The sequence below is a fragment of the Motacilla alba genome, chromosome 1A, assembly GCF_015832195.1.
Source record: "Motacilla alba alba isolate MOTALB_02 chromosome 1A, Motacilla_alba_V1.0_pri, whole genome shotgun sequence".
Classification (NCBI taxonomy): domain Eukaryota; kingdom Metazoa; phylum Chordata; class Aves; order Passeriformes; family Motacillidae; genus Motacilla; species Motacilla alba.
Genome location: NC_052031.1, coordinates 42,079,555 through 42,101,073, shown reverse-complemented (window position 1 = coordinate 42,101,073; position 21,519 = coordinate 42,079,555). Strand labels below are relative to the sequence as shown.

The following is a 21,519-nucleotide window of genomic DNA, read 5'->3' as shown; positions in this document are numbered from 1 at the left end:
GACCCAAGAAGTACAGCATTTTTTTGACTGGCTTTACAATCTTCAAAATAAAGATGTTGCTTCAGAATTTATGCTTTTTGACTGGGTCAGTAATCACTATTTTTTTTTTTTCCCCCAGTATCTCAATCTACCAGTTAACATTGGTTCTCGCCACTGTTGCATTTCAGCATTCCCCATCTGCTTCTTTTCCCATCTAGAAACATTCCTGTAACCTTGTTACTCACATTGTAGCATTAAGGGCAACTGTCCTGTTCAACATAGGTTCGCCCTATCCCTGCCAGTGTTCACACAGATTCAGGAATCATTTGCATGTTTTCTTTGCCACTAATATCCGTCCTCTCCCATAGTGAATAGCATTCTCCAAACAATCTGGTCCTCCCTACTTTCTAATATCAGCTCATCTTTTACTATCATCTTCCTGTCCAATGTCTGTCTGCCACATTACCAGCTTCTGTCATTTGTGGAATTATCACCTGTTTCTTAATCAGGCCAGCCACCTAGACTCTTTGTGTCTTGTTTCTAGAGGGTTCTGGATCTCAGTGACTTGGACCTTTTTATCTGAAGCTTTCTCAGTTTCTCTAGTGTGTGGAGACTGTCTAATAGAGGCTTGATGTGTTCTTCATAAGAAACAATGAGAAAATGGCAGATGCTGCCTTTATTTCTATCACACCTTCACTGACAGATTTTCTCTTGATCCAGTTTGTCCTCAATTGAATGATACTCCTTTTGTGTATTACTTGTATTTTTTTTTCCTTAGTCCTTTATCAACTTGAGGTTGCCATCCTCGAGTCCTAGTCTAATTCATCATACTATCTCACACATATCCCTGATTCCAGCCCCAATGGGTTGCTCTTTTTCTACTAGCTGTCAAAGATGTTATCACTGTGCTTTTTTCTTCCCCTGCAAATATTCCAAGACCCATTTTAAACGTGTTTATGGCTTTTTGGCACTACTTCTACTGAAAGAACACTGTTCAAATAACAAAAATTTTTGATCAGATTGTCAGGTTAATTTACACGTGTCCTATCTATACCTACTTATTCTTTTAAGACTCTGCCTTAAGGAGTTCTTCTGCCTTTCTGACATGTGCAGAGAGAAAAATGCAGTCTGCATTTAGGTATCTTTATGTATTCTTTTTCAATGTATTTATCACACATGTAACACAGCAGGATCTTAAGTTATTTGCAAAACATATTGGCAAGTCCCTAGACCACTGGAAGTAGTTAATCAACATATTTACTCCAGTTTTTCTGCTGAAGGAGGGAGATATTTTCATGGATCACTGTCTGAATTGTGAGTCTTTAAATACAGCCTTTCTCTGGGGTGAGTTACAGCACTGAAACTTCTGTAGGATCTCTGGTGAGTTTCTTAAAGCTCCCTGAAATGCCTTCAGGAAGATTTAAGGTCTATGCAAAACTTTGTAATGATTTGTTGGGTAACTACCAAAATTCCTGACTGTAAGTGGTCAAAAACTTCTATAGGTCTCAGTCTAATCCAGGAGAAAGGACAATAGGAGGGAGTGCTCTTCTTATTGCGAAGCTTTTCTTCAGCTTGAGTTGTGTGTTCTCCTACTCCACTTATGGGAAATACATTATTACTGCCCCAAGATGATTTGTGACAAAGCAAAAAGGTTTTTTCTTTTCCTTCCTTCTTTGAAGATTTATTAATGAAAGTGATATAGTATCAGTTGAGAGGGATGTATGGAGTCATTTCATCTAACCATCCCCTTAAAGCAAGGCCAGCTTGGATCAGGTTCTTATAAGCCTTGTCCAGTTCATTTGTTAATAATGTGTAAGGATAGAGATTCCACCACCTTTCTGGGCAGCTTGCTCTAATGTTTGGTTGATGAAAATATTTTTTTTCGTAATATGTAACTAGAATATCCTGTGTTTCAACATATTTGTTGACTTGAATTCACAGTGGTCCTCTAATTTGTGTGTGTCTGTCTTCTTTCTGTCTACCCATTAGATATCTGAGATGGCAGCAAGATCTCCCTGTACCTTTTCTTCCTGAGAACAAACCTGGTTCTCTGCCTTTTCTCGATATGTTCCAGCCCCTTTGTTGTCTTGTTCACTCTCAACTTGACTTGCTCCAGGATGTCAGTGTCCATCTGGGACCAAGAAGCCCAAAAGAGGACACACTACTCTAGATAATTAGGGTGCAGCCAAGTATCACCATCATCTATTCTTAACAACAGTCTGCCTAGAGAAGATTTTAAAAACAAATATTTAAAAATATAACACTCTTGATTCTTTATTGTGAATTTAAATTATATATTTAGATATTAGCATCTTAGCAGTTCATTTATTTTGAGCTGTAGCTGTCTAAGAAAATACTAGTATTATCTCTTCCTCCTACTTCACCTCTTTTCATGGAATTTTAATTTCTTGCTTCATCTAAACCAACAATCCATCACAGCTTCCACACTTAAAATGCCTGCTTTACTGTTCTTTTTTTTTAAATTTAGTTGTATTTTTTTGCTTCAGAGGTTAAGCTAAGATAGGCAGATATGAATGTTCTTATAGGGATTTTGCTAAAAACATTTACATTATTAAACTGCCTGAATTGTTAACACCTTATCTTTTCAGCTTCTTTTCTAGTTTAGTACTTAGGCCAGTTGTTTTGAACATGGTGAATGAAAAATCTTTTTTCATTTAAGGTTAGTACTGATGCAACTTTTTTTGTAAAGTCAGTGAATCCTTGTGTCAGTGGAAAAATTTCAGTGAAATCTTCAGTATGTACTTTCTTTTGGACTACAATTACAACGCCATTAAGAATTTCTGTGTAGTATTATGGTTAGCATATAGCTTTGGATTTGATGATTCATTTATTCAGTTCTCCTGTGTATTATTGAAAGCACTGTAAAAATTAGCTGTGAATGCCTAACAAACTCGTACTTGTGTGATGTCCTGACTTTTTCAATGATAGGAGTCCTCATATGTTGCAGTTACTAGAAATTAGCTGTATTCTTGCCTTTAGCACTCTGAAAATATTCACTAAATTTGGGTCAAATCTGGGGCCTGGAGGTGGTGCTTCTTTGTCCTTTCTATTTCATTGAAGATTCTGAAAGCATTAATGCCTCTCTCCCACTCCTTCTCCATGTGTCAAGCAACTTAACATTGCTTTTGTTTTCTGAACTATTGAAAAGGAAAAAATGGAAGTTTTGTTTCTCTTTGGGACTACTTCTTTCTGTTTCGTCCTTCAATTTTAGTTTTAGTCATGAGAGAGGTTGGGTCTTTTCAATTCTGCAAAGCACTACACTGGTAACCTCCGGTCCCTAATAAGCTGTTGGAACCAAGGGAAAGTTGATGGTGCCTCTGTAGTTTTTACTGACAGAAGCAGGAAATCACTGTAGAGGCTCTCTAATGTTTCATCCCCTGACCTTGCTCATGTAAACAGGATTTGGAGGAAGCAAAGCAATGTACTGTAATCTGGAAGTCAGAATGTCTGCACTAGCTGGGAGATGTTTGCTGTTTTTTCTCTTCCAGTGCCATTTAACACTAAAAAAAAAAAGACATTCTTATTGTTAGTTTATAGTACAACTCCTGCAAAATTAAGACTAGGTTTATTACTGAGTAAGGAAAGATAAGGATTGTTTCTGTTTGGAGCAAAAAGAACATATTAAGTTTTAAAATAGAAAGTTTATCTGTACTGCATTTGTAGTAGATGTCTTGAGGCAAAAAATAGAAGTATCTGTACTCTCAATTTGTTCTGTACACATCGCTTTTGCAGTTTGTGTTTCAGGGTTTAGGTATTTTTGATACACTTTTCTCTGCCTCTGTTTTGAATTTAAAAAAAAGCCCCAAAAAAACAACCAAGCTCCACAATCAAAAAACACCCCATGTATTTGGAAAGACAGCAATTATAAATGAAAAATTTGTATGTATTGTTCCATTTCTGCATATATGAAGTCTTAGTCAGCTCTTCTTCCTGAAGGAAATTTGCTTTGAAAAGCTTTTGCAGTAATATCTCTTCCTTGTTCCTTAACATAACTCCAGAATCCAGTAGGAGAGGATGACAATAGAAATTGTATCTTAAAAACTAATTTTTAAAACACTTCATGTTTTCCTTACCATGCAACTTCAAATTTATTCTGATTTGCATCCTTTCCTAGTTTCAGCCTTACAAGGAAATAAACACCAACTGTCTTCAGTGAGGTTATGGGAAGGGTAAAAGGAAGAAAGGAGGTAATGGCAATTTTATACATAGTTCATCTCCTCTGGGGCCTAAGTCCAATTCAAAAGGGAACAGCTGGTAGAACAAAACTTATATGTCACTTCATTGTGCAGAGTAGTTGCCTTTGCTGTTTTTTATAGATCATTTGAAAGCACAACAAACAGCTTTCTGTAATTCAAGGATATCAACTTTCCTAAACGTCCTCAGACAAAAACTCTGATCAACACATGGTATGCATACATTTTTCTCTACCAAGGAAAAGTTCCAGCAGTATTCTCTTTGAAAGAAAGACTAGAATCACTGCCCCACTTCCTTGTCCAAAACTCAGTTGCCAATTAGACTGAGCTCTGCACTGGGGAGTGATCCCATGGGTAAAAGGGCTTTGACAAGTATTGACAGTTCCCAGCCTCTTCCATCACCTTACCTTCTTTGTTCCCAGACAGGGAAATAAGAAAGGCCACTCCCTGAATAGCTATGAACTTTTTTTATTTTACTGCCATTCTTCTGATTACCAGTAAATGCTTATTTGAATTGTCAACTCCCTGAACTCTCAATAACAAACAGAATTAAATTAGGAAATAGTGTGAAGAGATCTTGTGTCTCCAAAGTTTTGAGGTAAACCCATTTGCACCTTTTTCATAGATGAGCATACCAAAAAACTCTCAAATGGGCTCTAAATGGCTCATGCTAAGTCTGATACAAACGCAGAATAAGTACTGTAAATGGAGGAAGTCTGAAGTGTTCAGTGCAGCAGAATAAAAATAAGAATTGTGCTTTTGTGTCTTTGCAAATGAATCCCCCTCTCTGTCCAATCTTTCTTTTAGATAGGCAATTTTTAGTGTCAGCTCGGCATATGGTACACTTTAGGCAGACCTTTCTACTCTTTGCATGCTAGGCATGTAGCCTAGCATGTGTGGGGCTGGTGCAAGAGGATGGGCTGCCTTCTCCCCAAAACTCTGCAGCTAAACATGTTCAGCTGCTTTCAGAGAAGCAATGTCTCCCATTCTCCCAAAGGCTACTCCTAATCCATCTGGATTCCTAATCCATCTGGAATAAGCATGAAGCAGTAGAGACAGCTTTTTCTGTTGCCCAACTAAGAGCCTTCTAAGGAAGGTAAGGTGTATATGAACAAAATGGCTCATCACAAGTGCAGAAAAGATGAAGTGTTTTGCATATTGAGCAGTGAATTTTTAAACTTGCATTTTGAGCTGCTGTAGATGTCTAGGCATGTTTAGAAAGATTTGTGTACGTAATCTTAGAATTAGTATGCTTTGATACCACTAGCATCAGATAGAGCTTAAGGATCAAATGCTTGAATGTGAACCCCACGCATGTCATAAAAGAGGAATATGATCCAAATGGTCCTTGCACCTTGTGGTGATGCTATTCTAACACAGCATGTAACTGCTGGTTTACAAGGAGAGAACAGGAAGTATATTGTGCCTCTACATAATTAAGTAATAATACATGTCATGATGTTCCTTAATGATCTTGATTATATTCTCTGAGTGAACTGGAGCTGGAGAGAAAGTCAGGTTTTTATTGCAGACTGAGTTCTGAATTTGGGCACTAGAGAGTGCAAGAATAAAATATTTCTTATGCTATTTTTAGCCTGCTTTCCTGAGGAAATGTACTTTGAGATTGTACTGTTTATTTGTGTGTCACTGTTCTGTCTCCCTAATAATGTTATAATCAAATAATTGGTGGATTTTTTTAAATGAAATTTGGAAATAAGCAGTTAGAATAAGGAAACAGTGCTATCACTTAAGAAAAAGTCAGTGGATGTGATACTGGAATAGTCATGGAGTAGCTACTGGTGACCCACCCTGTAAAACAGTGTCTCAACACATATGGAGGGAGCTTGAGTTCCTATAGAACAGGAAGCCTAGGAGAGGGATGTAACAGGAAAAAATTTTACACGTGCACACATACACAAATATTTTGTAAGAAGATAGGCCTTTTAAAACTGGCAAAATTTTACTTTTTGTAGGGTCTTACTCAGGGCAGCTGTGTTTCAGGAATGTTTTCCAAGTTGATCCATGTCTGTATATTGTTCCTTTAGCACATTAGCACATTTCTGGGAACTGGAGGGATGGAAGTTCCAGGTATTATTTCTCTCTCAGTTTCCTGAGATACTGTACATGTATGCTCTGACCTTGTCTGCTCAAGCAGTGTTTTCCTCTGCTTTGACTGGAAATCTAAGCTGTATTCACAGTTCTCACAGCTGATTCTGCGGCATGCAGAAAATGCCCGACAGCTATCAGCCCACACATCCAATAACAACTGGTTCCTTCCTCTTCCTGGGGAAGAGTAACATCCTCTGAGAAGAAGTGTCCCCTGAGGAATGCAGGAACAGCAGCAAGCCTTTCACACAGGAAATTACTACTATAGCACTTGTAGAAAAGTGTTTCTGTCACTTGGATTGTCAGTCTGTAATGAGCTTCCTGCTGACCTAGATGATGATTTACTACTGATCTAAATGACATTTGTGAGTCATTTAGTTTAATGGAAGTTAATAAAGTTATCATTCAGTGGTTCTGTTACCCTGTAAGCACCTAGTTTAACTTTTTTAATGCAGTAGTACAAATAAAGTTTTCGACTTCTTTGTATTCACAAGAGTTTAATAATTCTGAGATTGCACATTTTGTGGGACTAAAAAGCAAGGGAATGCAAAGTTTAGCTCATAATGTGTGTCTCTTAGAGAAGGCTGCAAGATTTTATTTTTGTTTAAGTTGCATAATAAAGCTGAGCTACAGATCAAGTATGTCAGAAAATAAGATTGTAAAGCTAAAATACTGCCCTTGAATTACTCTTTGTTCTTAAATACAACTGGAGTATAAGTTTAGCATAGCATGCTTGCAACTGTGTGGTAGAAACTTGACTGAAATTAATTTACAATTTATTTTTATATATACTTGAATGAAATTTATTTTTATATAAAACCCAAATGTTATTCAAAGTTGTTAAAGCAAGTTTGTTATAAAGCAAACACTTGAATACTGCTTCAAAATTTTATTTTTTTCCTAGATGACAGTGCTTAAATAAGTGCTAGCAAATTCTGGTTATCACTTAGATTAGAGTGATATCTAAACCCAGAGGATGTTTTCTGACTAAAAGCTTGTTTGTTTTCCAAATGTATTAGTTCCAATACAGCACATCTCTCCTTGAAACTATGCTGCATTACTGTCGAGTTTGCAGTAAGAGATGTAGTTACTTGCTTAATGTGAGATAATGGAAACACTGAGTCACATCCAAAGATTACATAGGTTGCTTTAAAACAAGACTGAAAAAATGAGACTTTTCAAATAAAATTCAGCAACTAAGGAAAAAAGGTTTTCTTCAGCAGATAGATGTTTGATGAAGAAAAACATCTTGGCTTGTATCTTCCACCAAAACAGTGTGGGGGTTAGAAATTAGGTAGAACAATGCTAAAGGATGATTTCACAGTCATTTCAACTTAATGGCTGTTTTTATCTGGTTAATTTCATCCATGTCAATTCCCTGATCTGTTCAGCTGTCCAAACATTAATAGGAGCACAAAGAAAATAATGAGAAAAAAATAACTTAGCAATGAAGGAGTAGATCAGAGCTGGCTGTAATCGAACTGTATTGACTGATGTCTGTGGGGCCATGTATCCAGCATCACTGTGCTTTAATACAAACAGGTGTGTTGCATGCATGCAACAGCTGAATATCTTTCTTAAGTTGCAATGGAAAAAAATAGGAGGAAAGAAGGTGGTAGTAATGGTTTCCTTTTGTTCAGGAAGTATGTATGTTGGATTCAGTTATTTTTTTCAGCCTGAGACGATTCAGATTTTTTCTGTCTGCATGGCTGTAATGTAAACAGCAGGTGACTGAGACTGAATGGAGGCAGTTCCATCCTTTTTGCTTGAATTTGAAGCATTGTAAAGTAAAAGCCGAGAGCATATGAAATCAGAGGAAAGCAAGTTAGAAACAGTCTATGGTTGGTAATTCTGGAAGAGGAACACTGGATTCTGTTGCATTTTGCAATAAAAAATATTTGGGGAAAAAATTAGTAGCTCTGTGGGTGACACCATAAGTGGAGGTATGTGGCCTTACTGCTCTGAAGAGTTGGTTGGTTGGGTTTGGGCTTGTTCTTATTTTCTCCGTATCCCCTGACATATGGTACTCTGGTTTGTAGCAGTTCGGATTAGTTGAAGGAGGGAGGTGGGGAGGGGAGAGATGCTGTCCTCTGGCATGTTCTTACTGCATGGGTATTTCCTGCCCACCAAAGTGTGAGTTCCACTCTGCATGTTAGATCCTGAAGTGAAGGCATTGCAATGCAACTCTGAGATAAATACTGCAGTATTTTTATTGGAAAGGAAGACTCCTTAATTGCAACAGAGATTTGAAAGAATTGCTTTATCCTTAAGCTGTTTTTAGATTAACCAGTATCAAGTATTCCTCACTGAAAAGGTTACTCTTCCAAGATGTTTCTCCCTTCCTTATGTCTCTTGGGAAAGGAATTCCATGTCCATACTTCCAGTTTTTGCTAGTGTAGTGAAATAGTACAATACTACTTGCTTAGCAGTTTCATTTAGTTGCATGTAAGATACTGTAATTCTTCACTCAGTAACCTTATCATAAAGGTTTATCATTTTGTCCAGTTATGTCATTGTAGATCTTCTCAACACCTCTGCTTTCTGTAGTGTATTACTCTCTAGTGTATTCTTCTCTGATGCCTTGCATGTGTACATAAAGTTGCATTTTGTCAGTTGAATAGAGTCAGAATGCCAAGTCACCCTGACTGTTTTAATAGTTTACAGGATGCCTTTTTTATCACCTGTTAACTTGATTTTCCAAATAGCTGGTATGTTTTGTATGGGACTAAAACAGGAGCAGATTTCAATGGAGTTACTAAGCCCAGCATAATTCTGCAGTGTCTTTCTGATTTAACCATTTTTGAAGATACACTAGCAAGATAATTAAGTTCATGATGTATTACAACCTAAAATGCATTAATAAAATTGTAGCATGCATATTATGGATATTAAAAAAAGGATGATTTTATCAATAACACTTTGAATAAATATTTAAATAGAGAGGTCTTCAGTTTGAAAAACCATTTCTTTTTTGTCCCCTCAAACTGAATTGACGTTAAGCCTTAAATATTTGCTCTATATGTCCTAGGTCAACTTTTTAGTTGATTTTTTGGCTTTTTCCTGATAGTTCTCATGCTGACTGTGACCTGTGACCACACAATTGTCCTGTTTATCCTTTGTGATTACTGATAGAATTTCAGCTTCCCCACACCCCTGCTATTTTCTCCATTATTACAGGATATATTAAAAATCAGTATCATTATCTGACTTGTGAAGTTATTTCCAAACCAATAGTCTTTTTTGCTGTGGTTGGAGTAGGAAGTATTTTGCCAGAAATACAATTACAACATTTATTAGCTTCTGAAATGGAAGATAAAAATACCCCATTAAACACATAAAAAATATGCATAATGCTTTAACATCTCTAGCTAATAAGTATGCTGTTGCTGGGGCTTCTTTTGTTACTGATACTTTTAAAGTACAAATAATCCTTGAGTTACAGAAATTATTTTTCAAGAGTGAAACAGGCCTGTCAGACCACTCCAAAGTTAACATTTCTTGGATATTTGTATGTAATTTTCAAATTTCTCCATTTCTGTTGTTCCCCAATTTGATTCTATCACAGTAAATTCTAAAACTCAACTGAGTGCAAGAGTGCAAAAGTTTTAAGTGCAAAGTTGTTCTGGTGCTACCAAAGCAATTTTTTAGAATTCCACCTCTGAACAAAGCAGGACTGAGTATTATTTTTACCTTGACAAATGGGACAGCTTATCCAAACCTTCTGAATATTTACTAATGCTGAACACTGAAATAGCTCAGGATGGACTTTTGCTACATTCTCTTAAGTGTTTTGTGAAATCTAATAAAAGCACATAAATTTGACTTTTCAATCAAAATTTTGAAGCTTCATTTTATCATTATGGGAGTATTTTTTGTGGCACTGTTGTTAAAATGTTGAAGTTCTTTTGAAACCTTCACCATCCACTATAGGTGAAGCATTTCATTAACAAAAATCTTGGTAAAATGCTGAAGAACCATGTTTCTTCTATTATATAGTAAAATATATTTTTCATGGCTACAGTCAGAGGATTTCAGTTCCAAGCTATGAAATACTGGACTTTTTTTTTTTTTCTTTTGCAGATAGTAGTATCTGTCTCTTTGGTAAAGTGTTCAAGCAGTTGTTCTGGCCCTGTTGGATTTAACTTTGGACTCTGCTATGCTGGATTGCTAACTTAATTTCAAATGCTTTTAACTCTTTAATATTTTCCTTTAAGTAATTAATATTAGAGGACATTTGACACTTGCTTCTATGGAGTAAACAAACTCAGTGGTATCATTGATAGCCACCTGGTCAAGTGGTATACTGTGGTAACCTGTGGTTACTGCTGCCTGAAAGGAATTTAAAACTGCCAGATCTCAGCTAGGAAGAGATTTCTGTGGGAAATCTTTGTGTGGACGTCCTGCCCCCATAGCATCCCCTAACAGGAGGCAATTTAGGTTTGTCTGTGCAACAAAGTTTTCTTATGACACAAGTTATGTTGATATGAGGTAGCAAAATAAGAAAATTTGTACCATAGCACTGACACTGATCCTGACAAAAACCATTGATACAGATGCAGCTCTGCTGGCAGAAAGGAGTTTCTTTTAGCTTTGCATATAACTTTGAAGGAAGTTGTGCGTAGATATGCATATAAGTATGCAGTTATGTACGGGCTGGCAAACAGCTCCAGTGTGCTCCTGCAGCAGGGGGGGCCTGCTACAGTGCCAGTGCATGGGGGGAGGCTCTGCAGCACAGGCAGCTCTGCCCTGTGCCAGCCTCCTGCTCTTGAGGAGTACCAGACCCCTGCCTGGAGCCCAGGGACTGCAGCCCTTCTCAGCTTTCTGCAGGGCTGAGGAGGACATTATTCACAGCCTTCAGTTCTTGTTCTGGCAGAGTCTGTCTGGATTTTTTTGTCTATTCAGTAATTTTTTGTTCATTCTTATTGAGAAGTGGGGTTTAAGACAGAAGTGTATTCCTTTAGTTCTTCTCATTTACATACAGTGTAAATTGTTCAAGATTAGTTTTGCCCCAACAGGTTAAGGATGGAAGCCTTATCTAGGAGAAATCAAATGCATATTGTAAAGTATATTCTTTTATTTTTTTTCTCAGGAGTAAACATGCCTTCAAGAAATTCCTCTGAGTTTGTTGATCAACCTCTTTTCATTGTAAATTCATGTTGAATATGGATATACTAGGTGACTTTGAATGAGATAGAGGAAGTGCTGTCCTTTATATATAATTTAAGACTCTGTACAACAAACTCACTGCTACCAGGTATTGCTTCTTTCTAAAGTTCAGTTAGACTTTTCTAGCTAGGTATTGGTCTAAAGGCTTTCATTCAGTTTTTTTTAGGTAGGGGAAAGAGGACAGAAAGGAGTCATGAGCAGGCAAGCCAGAAGAATGGCTGTCGTTTCTCTGATTAGGTATGTTCCTGGTGAGGATGCTCTACTCTCACTCACACCCTGCCTCCTTCCTCCCACGTACTTAATGCCCTTTGTCAATCCCCACGATCCGCTATTTGAAGTACAGGGAGTTTGCCCACATGTTAGGAAAGTCCTTTGTTTTTATTCATTAACATTTGTAATATCAAAAATAGCAGAATATTCTATTTATAGTGGTAGAAAGGAGGTCTTGTCCACATAGAGTTATTAAGTATCTATTTTTACTTCCTTCTACTAAGCGTTTCATTATATATTCAGTTTCTGTTACAAGTATTCCTCCTGCCCTCCTTTAGCTTTTCTCTGCCCTGGAATGGGTAAGAAGTTCAAGCAGAGTCTGTGATACAATTTTTATTAGGACTCTGTGCAGGTAAAAAGGCACCATAATAGAAACTTTTTTTCAGTTTTAGCCATAAGATGTCCCCTTGGGTGTGCATGCAAGCAGTCCTAAGTAATTTGCCTAAATTAAACTTGGCTACTTTATTTCATAATTGTAAATAGTAGGAAATGCTTCTGTAGTGTCATGTTGTTTTTCCTTAGTTTTACAAAGCTTCTTGCTGAAGCTGAAGATATACTGGAGGTAATTGATTACCTTTCTTTGCCTTTCTTCTACAGGGTACACTTTTATATTTTGGTGCCCATGGTGCAAGTGTTTTTATAACTTATGAAAGTGTTTAAGTATGGTCTTCTTGAACTGTTACATTTGAATTGACTTCCTGACAGGGGATTCTCACCTTTGGAAATTGAACCTCCAATGATTTCTGCCTGGTTTGTTTTGGATGTTTATGATATGCTTTGGGGGTGGGGTTTTTTGGTTGTTTTGTTGGGGGCTTTTGTTTGTTTGTTTGTTTGTTTGTTTGTTTTGTGGGGGTTTTTTTTGTTGAGTTAGTTTTTAATTATCAATTCGTAATTTTTCACCAGTATTGCTTGGTTTTTTGGGGGAAATCCTTAGCTTTTTCTAAAAGTTTAAACTGATACAGACTGTGCAGGGTACTATTAATATTGGAAATTAAGATCAATGAGCAAATTAGAAAGAAAGAATCATCTGGTTTTAAGTAAAGTTTATTACTGATGATCTGAGAGTTTAGAAAGAAGTATTTCAGGAATATTAATTATTTCTAACTGGATGCACTCAAGTATTCACGAACTTCTAAGAGGTTTTTATTAGGGAAATTGAAATAATTTTTAAATTTTTTTTGAGAAGACAGGGGTTATTGTATGTTCATTTTCAGTGTTTTCTTGAATGGATGAAGTACAGAGAAAATATTTTTCTTCTCTACTACATTCTGTAAATGTGGAATCATAAAATACTGAGTGTGTTGGATGTACTGTTTTACAGGGTTTTCTCAAACCAGAAGAATCACTCTGGGAAAAAGATGACATAAGAAAACTATGTAGTCAGTCTCTCATTATGTGTGTGAAAGGTTGCTTGTAAAATGTGATGTAATTTCTTTGCCTAGAACTTTCAGGATATCTTGAGATGTGCTTATGGACAGGGGAGTTTATTATTTCATGCCATCACAAGAATACTAAATTCAATATAGCTGTCATCCTGATAGAAATAAATAAATCTGATTAATCAGACCATAGCTGTGAGTGCATCAGGATTTCAGTTAATTTTGTGCAGATAATTACATAAAAAACCCCATCCAAGATAAGCTACAAGTTTTCATTGCTTTGTACTGGCCTTCTGGCCTCTATAAACTCAGTTAGCTTCTGGCTGAATTTGCTATTTTCAAGACCTAAAGTGTTTTGCTCTTCCATCTAAGGGGGAAGTGCCTGTTTTGCTAAAGAATACAGTCTGATAGTTTGGCCTGTTTTATTGGCCGTGAGTTTGTAACCTGGTACCACTGCTCATGATCAGGCTCTAAACTGAACAGTGTGCTACCTTCAGTGGCCTTTAAGGTGTTTCCATGTCAGACTGGATGTGATGCACTTCTGTTAAGTGCACTTTAAATTTTTTATTTCAGCTTGGGCACTTTTTTAATAGCTGGAGAAGACTCTGATGTGTAAGACGACATGAAAGACTTTGATTGAAGCGTGAGAGTCTGTGTTACAAGTTCTGAAGGCGGACTGCTCAAGCTAGAAATGCTTAGTAGAACTTTGCTCTGGATGCACCACATGGTTTATCTGTATTTTACTGCTTGAATGCAAAACTTCATTAAAATTTGCAAATAAACAATTCCAGAGATACCTCATCAGATAACATGGGGCAGAAACTTGGCACATGTTGCTGTGCTGATTCATGTGCATGCAAGAGAAGAGAAAATGAAGAGTGCTGTCATCAGCTGAAACTACAGGGAAGTTTTCTTCAGTAGGAGCTGATAAAACAGATTGTGATTTAACATACTCAGTGTTCGACTAATAGATCAGAGAGCTGTTTTATGTGGATCACTCATTGACTGAAAAAAATAATTTCAAAGCAGTAGAAGCGATCTGTGAGTAATTATATCCTACAATAAACCCAACCTCCACCAAGAAACCAAAGCCAACAACAAAAAACCCCAAAAAGCAAACAAATGAAAAACCCAAAACAAAAACAAACAAACAAACAAAAAACCCCAAAAAAGAAAAAACAACTCTTGAATGGTTAGCATTTCCACAGTGAACCATTTTTATATGAGGGTAGGTTCACTGGAGGAGGAAAAAAGTAGGGATAATGATAGCACTGTTTCTCCTGAAAATTTCCCATGATTTCAAATAATCGAAAAACAGGAATTCAGCATCTGGTAAGGTGGGACACTACTCTGTTATGCCTTTGCTCTTTGATCTGTTTGAGCTTAATGCCCTACTAATGACTAATTGTTTGTAGTTGTTTTAATCACAGTATCAGAAATATTTTACTATTAGTAGGCAAATGTACCATGTGTTCAAAATTTAAAGGTTTATTTTTATAAAGCAGACCATGCCAATTTTTGTGATTCATTAGGAAGCTTACCAATGTCACTTTTTTATAAGCCCATCTTAATTATAAGATCTCTGAGATATGCTTTTAGAAACTCTGGTCTGTGGTTTCCAAATTTGGAGCTCGTAGAGGATGGAAGCCTGTTGATAGGCAATTGTGTGAGAGAGACGTGTATTTTTTCTTTTTTTCTGATTTCCCTTGAGGGATTTTTTAAAAATTTCTATAAATAAAACTGCTCAGGCATCCTTATATATGGATGCATTTTACTCAGATTCTATTCTTAACAGTTATGAAGCAAAGGGAGACTGGGATGCAGTGTTTGTGTCTATGTGCTGTGTGAATGTTTCATGGGAAAATGTCTGGGAACAGGCAGAGGTGATAAGGTTACGTGTAAGGATTTTTCACAGATTGATCAAGTACCACCCACAGAGTTTTGGCTATTTTGCTTGACAGAAAACAAAGATGAGCAATTATGGTTTGCTGTTTGTGACATCATTTTATAAGCTAAATTTAATTTTCTGCTGAACATCCGCTGGTAATGTCATGGTAATAACTTCCTATTGATTAATTAAATCCGTTCCTTCTCCTCCTTATTTATAACTTGCATGAAGTTGCCCAAATGTGAGTTTATGTTATTACTAATGGTCTGTAAGTGGAAACACTGTACACATTTTTAATTTTCTTCTTTGCTTTATTCAGAAGTAACAATTTAAAATTGATTGCCTTATTAAAATTTATTCTTTCAAAATAAGCTATAGCTCTGATGACTCTCAGAATAGTTTGGGTTTTTTTAATATGAGACATTTCTACTATATTGCTGGTGACATACAGAATTGTTGTTTATGAATTGTTATCATTTCAAGTACTTTAGAAAGGGGCTAAATAGAAGGAAAGACAACATTTAATTCTTGAAACTTTTCATTTGAAATAGACTTTGAATAGAAAGTCTTTAAAAGGACCTTCATTTAAAATGAAATGTTGTGCTGAATAAAAGTGTTGGACATTACTAACTGGTATCCAAAAGTAAAGGAAATCTTTTGAGACTAGTGTCACTCCTTTACAGCAAGGTTTTGGCATTTGAGTGTTGTTAGATTTCAGCCATTTTGGACCTTTTGCTGAGCTGGAGGAGATTGTAAAGTTAGATATTACGAAAGGTTAAAATATAAAGCAGATAATCTTAAAATTATACCAACATACTTGATGTCTGACAGTGTTTAAAAAAGTCTCTACAAATTTCCAGAATACGATTAAAAATAACCATTTTGGACACAAGTTAGATAAGTTGAAAATTTGAAATGGTAGTTTTTAATTTCTCTTACAAATTTTGAAAGCTCACTTATTTGCTTATCTTGTTTGAGTTTTGACAAACATCAAGCTCTTTGCCTTACTTCTGTAAATGCCTTTATGTTGTATTGTGCTTCTAAGTCTTTGAATATGTAACAGAAAAATCATAATTTACTGGGTTAAGCAGCAAATTGAAAGAGGACTTTTCCATTACTCTGACTTGCAATGCTGGTGGCAGTTTACTGAGATACAAAACATCCTTTCAGGTCTATTTGTCTGATATACTGAAGTTTAAATCAGTTTTACTGTAGGAAAAAACCAGTGAGACTTCTAGTAGCTTAGCATTTGCTCTCTTTACTGAATTGATAGCTTTCCTCCTTGGGTTGAAATAATCTCTCTTACTTCAGACCTTAACTGACAATGCTACGATAAAAGAAATCAGTGGAAGTGATGTCAGTGAATACCATGGTACTATCAAACCTTGAGAAGGGTTCCCTCTGGCTTTGTAGCATTGTCAGTTAGGTCTGAAGTACATGCCTGGGTATGTGCCCCTGCCTCTAACGTCATGCTCTGGACTTCATGGGTTCTTGTCTGGAGTCTTGAGACCTGTCCTTGCAGAATGTAACTGCACAATGGGACTTTTAATTCAGAGAGGGTCGTAAGACTTTCTTTTTTGCTCTCTTACCTCACCACAGCCTCTGCTTTCAGCTGTTTCCTACCACACAGGACTGTGCAGGATGGCACTGAAGACAGGAATGCTATTGTGGATAATGCAGCAGTATAAGTTCACAATAATATTGATATGATTTAGTATTACTTAAATTTAAATAGTTGCATTGTCATTGTGGTAGTATTTAATCCATCAGTCTCTGATCCTACATGATTCAAATGCAGGGTCAGCTACATGTAAATCATTCTTGACAGAAACTCATCAACTAGCTTGTCTAGTCATATAAGGATTTTTCATCTGTATGACTACTCTGAGTGAATTTCTTTGTCAACCAGAGCTATCCTTTTGAAGATAATGCCCCTCATTAATTGTATTTATTCAAGCTTTAATTCAAGCCCTAGTGGTACAGCACGTAGCTCTTCAATCATACGTACCTGAAACATGTACCTGCATACATCTACCTGCATACATATGCAAACATAAAGACTACTAAGAATTTTGCCTCATCCATCACAGCTGGAATTCTCTCTTAGGTCAGAACAAATTGAAGTGTTATGAATTGAACCTGGTACAAAAAGCAAATCTGAGGGTCCTTGTGTGTATGCATATATATATATATATATATATATGTGTGTGTGTGTGTGTGTGTGTAGATTTTTTTTTAAATTAAAAGCCTGACTTTTGGCTGTCCTGTCTATCTTATGATGTGGTTCCACTTAAATGAAGACAAAGGCAGCTGAATCTTCAAATGATGTTTCTCTATTCAAGGGTGTTGGCAGAAGTGAAGAACTGCTGAGTCCCTCTGCTTCTTCCTCAGCAAGAAGTTCAAAAAGAAAGGCAGAGAGGGAGAGTGGGTCAGCTGTGCTTAGTGTGGGACAGCACAGAGGCATCTCCTCCTCCGTGGACTGTGCTTTGGACCACATTGTGGGGCAGCTGGAGATATTAATTCTAGTAAGTATGCAATAACAGGTGATGCTTGAAGTGCAAAATAACACTGCTATCAGAGAACAAGAATACCCTGGAATCAGTTCATAAATCAGAACATAAAATACTATGGGGTTATTTTGAATAGCTGTATAGTCAAGTGACTGTTTTGGTGTTTTCCTTTCAGAAAATATTGATTATATGTATTGTGTTTGCCAAAGTGAAAGCTTCCTGGTACATAATCATAAAGATTGTTGCTGTATTTTTAACTCTGGGTGAAGAGAATAGCTGTTTTTCAGTAGTGAGATCTAGGTAGTTTTGTCAGAAGGCAGTTGTTTAGCAGACATTCCAGCTGGAACAATCACGCACTAGCAGGGGATGAACAAAGTAAATTTGCAATGTACCATTTAATCCTTTTCCCGACTTAGTGTGTGAGGTGTTGGCTTAGGTAGGAATCCAAGCAGTGCAGTAAGTCCTTGTGCCAATGAAACTGCACAAATACTCAGTCTCAGTCAGTGACTTTGAGTCACTTGTTTGCAAATGCTCAATACATCTTTGTAATCCAGATTTAGTTTATGTTTTTGGATGCTTCTTTGTAGTCTGTAATATACTGACATTAAATCACTTCAAAATGGAGCAGCTAAGGTTTTTTTTCTTTGTTCTTTTGCAATATATGTGTTAAGTAGGAAGAAACAGGTTTTGGGAAGTATGGAGTCAAGTCATGAGTTGGAAATTATTTGTGTTGTAAGTTGTAAGAGAAACTGCCAGCCTGGGTCCAAAAACCTACTTCATCCACTGAAGATAATATCATGGAGAATAAATGCCTTTTAATAGTATATTTTTTTCTCACTTCCATTTCTTGGGGATGCCTTAAAAGTTTCTTTTAGTTTTTTGAAAGATATCATTTGTGGTCACAGTGATGGCTGTTTTTCTATTGGAATATGGATGCAACTTTCACATAGTATTTCAGAGTACTTTACATTATACATGTATGTATGTCTCTTTCTTGGTGAAAATGCTTTGTGAAAACAAAAGCCTTTAGACGATCTCCATGGAAGCAAATTTTTAAATAATTTTTAAATGCAGTTGTAAATAGTGGAATAGCTAAGGAGAAGCCATCTTATAGTATTTTTTCCTGTTGAGTTAAAATTGCTTTTTTACATTGCACGCTTTTATTACACTGTGTGAATAATATAAACCAAATTGAATTTATTCTCTTCTTCGTGCAGACCATTTCAGGCCTGGAACAACGTCTTACTTGTACAGAAGATAAATTGAAAGAATGCATAAAACATCAGCAAAAAATGTTACTTAAGGGAAAACAGAACTAATAAAATACGAAAATGAACTATGTTGATGAGTATGTTTCATAAAATCACAAGGAATATTTCTTCATTGGATTTTGCTATAAGCAGAAACATCAAATCAAAGTAATAAAAATGGAAGAAATTTTAAAAAATTTTCAAACATTGGTAGCAAGCAGATATTCTGGTTATCTATTCAATGAAGTGTAACCCAATCAAAACTAGTACTTTGTAAATCATTTCCACTGAACATTCCAGAACTCTTATTTCAACCTAACAAGATCTTTGAATATAACTAAGCCACTAACTACGTATTTTTAGATGAATAGCAGTTATTTTGCAGGTTACCACTGTGCAGATTTTTAAACTCAGTCAATGATTGTGAAAATAATGTTCTTTGTGCTAAGACAACATTACTTAAACACCTAAATTAAGTAAGACATAGTACAAAAATGCCAGAGGTGTTTTTTGTCCCTTACATATTTTCAAGTGTTTTACCAAAAAGTAGTGTGCTATTCTGTATCTTCTAAACATTTTAGTAATGCTTGCAAGAAGACGTAGTGTGAAAACTTTTAGTTACAAATGCAGAAATTAAGTCACTTAAACTTTGAATCTATAACTGCATCTATGTGAATCCAGCTGTAAAACATGAGTTTTGATGCACTTGAACACTTCTGCCTATTGTATCCCCATCAAAATTCACTTTTCATATTTATAAAAACAAAAATGAGCTTTATACTTCTGAAGAATATATTTAAACCAAACACAAAAGATGCAAAATCTGGGTCATAAATACAAAACATTCTTATCCTATAAGAATGTCCACGTGTGCTCAAGCTTTGCATGCTGTCAATGTTCCCCATCAAGTAATGCATTGTGAATGCAGACATAAGTCAGGAAAACTTTACAGTGTATGACAATTTGAGTTTTATTTTTAATAAAAATGCAATTCTTAGAAAGACGATTTTGGGTCTTATTTTTTAATGGAAAATATTTGTTTTCTTTATGTCTATCTGTTTTTTTTTTAGAAGGCAATTGCAGAACACCTGTTGCAAATCCACAGTCGAAGCTACGTAATCATGTGTTTCTGTCACTTTACGTGTATGTTGAAAAATAGGACACTTGAAATGGGGAAGCACTTTAATCCAATTCTGCAACTGACTGTATATAGATAAAGCCCATTTCCCAAGCTGAACCTCATTAACATCAGCAGAGTTCAACTTCCGTACACAAGCTCACTGTGTAAATATGACTGCAGCTCAGGCCACAGAAATGTACAGTCAATTTTCCTTGTATAACTGATTTTCTCTCTCAGCGACCATCTTCAGATAGCCAGACACCACCTCACTTCCTTCATTAACTCTGATTTTTACCAAGAGGTATTCCATATTTGCAGCTCAGGCTTGAGCACTACTGGTTATGGTAAAGAAGCAGTCTCTTATAAAATTTTTGAATGCAACTGTTTCTAGGCAGCATCCTAACCACAGATTTTTTGTCAAAGAATGGTCATATGTCTTCCAGCCTGACCTTTGATTATGCAATTGTTTATACTGCTATATAACACAAAGTTATGTAAATGCTGTCTTTTGGATCAAATGTACTTCACTTTATGAATTTGCAAGTGCTCTTGTGGTTTTTGCCTTTTCTTGTCCCCATTAGAAGACACAAAACCATGTAGCTATTAAAATGCTTGCTTATTTCTTGTTTTCTCTTAGTGACTGTCTATATATATGTCTTAAATCTGCAGATTTTTCTTTTAAGTTTTTTCAGGATTATTTATCAATAAGATTTGCATATTTCTTGTACTTCCACATTTTTAAATAAAATCTCTGCTGAAATTTTCCCTTCTGCCTTAGCTCCTGTCACTAATCCCTCTACCGTTTCAGTACCTATTATCTGGAGCATTTACTACTTAATCCAGTTTGTTCCTCTTGTTTGTGCATCTGGTGAACCAACATAACATTCCCAAATTAAGACATGTTATTGTCATTCTGTTAGGTGGTCTGTTGATACTGAAACTCAATGTGATAACACTTGGGAGGATGTCTGGTCATGGTTGGTTGAAAACAGGATGGATGTATTTTCCTCAAGCTGCGATGGCTTTCCTAAAACACAGCCACAACCATCTAATATGATGTTTCTTTTCAAAAAGCATTGATGTGGGCTAGTTTATTCTCTTCATCCATATAATTTCTAATAAAGTTTTGTAACAAGAATACTTCTTTTAAAAACACCTCCCAAGGCTGTTAAACTTTCAAAAGCATTTACTTTAGGATTTGTACTCTGTCAAGTACATCAACTGGTGACTTGACTAATTTGAATTATAAAACTAGAGGAAAATGACTGCTGTTTAGTCTTAGTTGTGCTTTTGCTCTATGTGAAAAGAATAATTGCATGGATCTTTAAATTATGAAAATTATATTCCTATTGGAGACTGCATTGAAGTACTGATAGCCCAAACTTGTTCTAAACAAGCTGAACAATGTACCTGATGCAATACAGTTTCCCTCAGGCTAAATTATCCCTCTGATACTAAATATAAATAGGCCCCCCTGCTGGAGAAAGACTGCTTCCAGCTTTCAGGCCTGCTACTGCAAAAATGGCTCAATTACTTATTAAAAGAATGACGTGTAGTAGATCCCCAAGGTTTGTGTGTCGTGAGACAGAAGGCGGTGGCAGCAATAGTTGTTGCTGGGAGACTGTCTCTGGAGAAAC

General features: G+C 36.1%; 1 protein-coding gene across 7 annotated transcripts in view; it reads left to right on the top strand.

Moving 5' to 3' along the window:
* The window catches only part of POC1B (POC1 centriolar protein B), a 43,948-nt gene extending 25,100 nt beyond the window's left edge, over nt 1–18,848 (top strand). For 2 of the 7 annotated variants that reach the window (XR_005259164.1, XR_005259160.1), the window contains exons 11-12: nt 11,389–12,485; nt 17,345–17,477. Coding sequence is in view for 1 of the 7 variants with exons in the window: in XM_038155476.1 (XP_038011404.1) it covers nt 17,345–17,527; nt 18,730–18,831 (285 nt within the window). In the remaining 6 variants the exon portion in view is untranslated. Of the gene's footprint in view, nt 1–11,388; nt 12,486–17,344; nt 17,528–18,729 lie in introns of those variants that run through there. The other 5 variants (XR_005259163.1, XR_005259162.1, XR_005259161.1 and 2 more) reach the window with 5 other exon arrangements.
* Nucleotides 18,849–21,519: the final 2,671 nt, after the last annotated feature.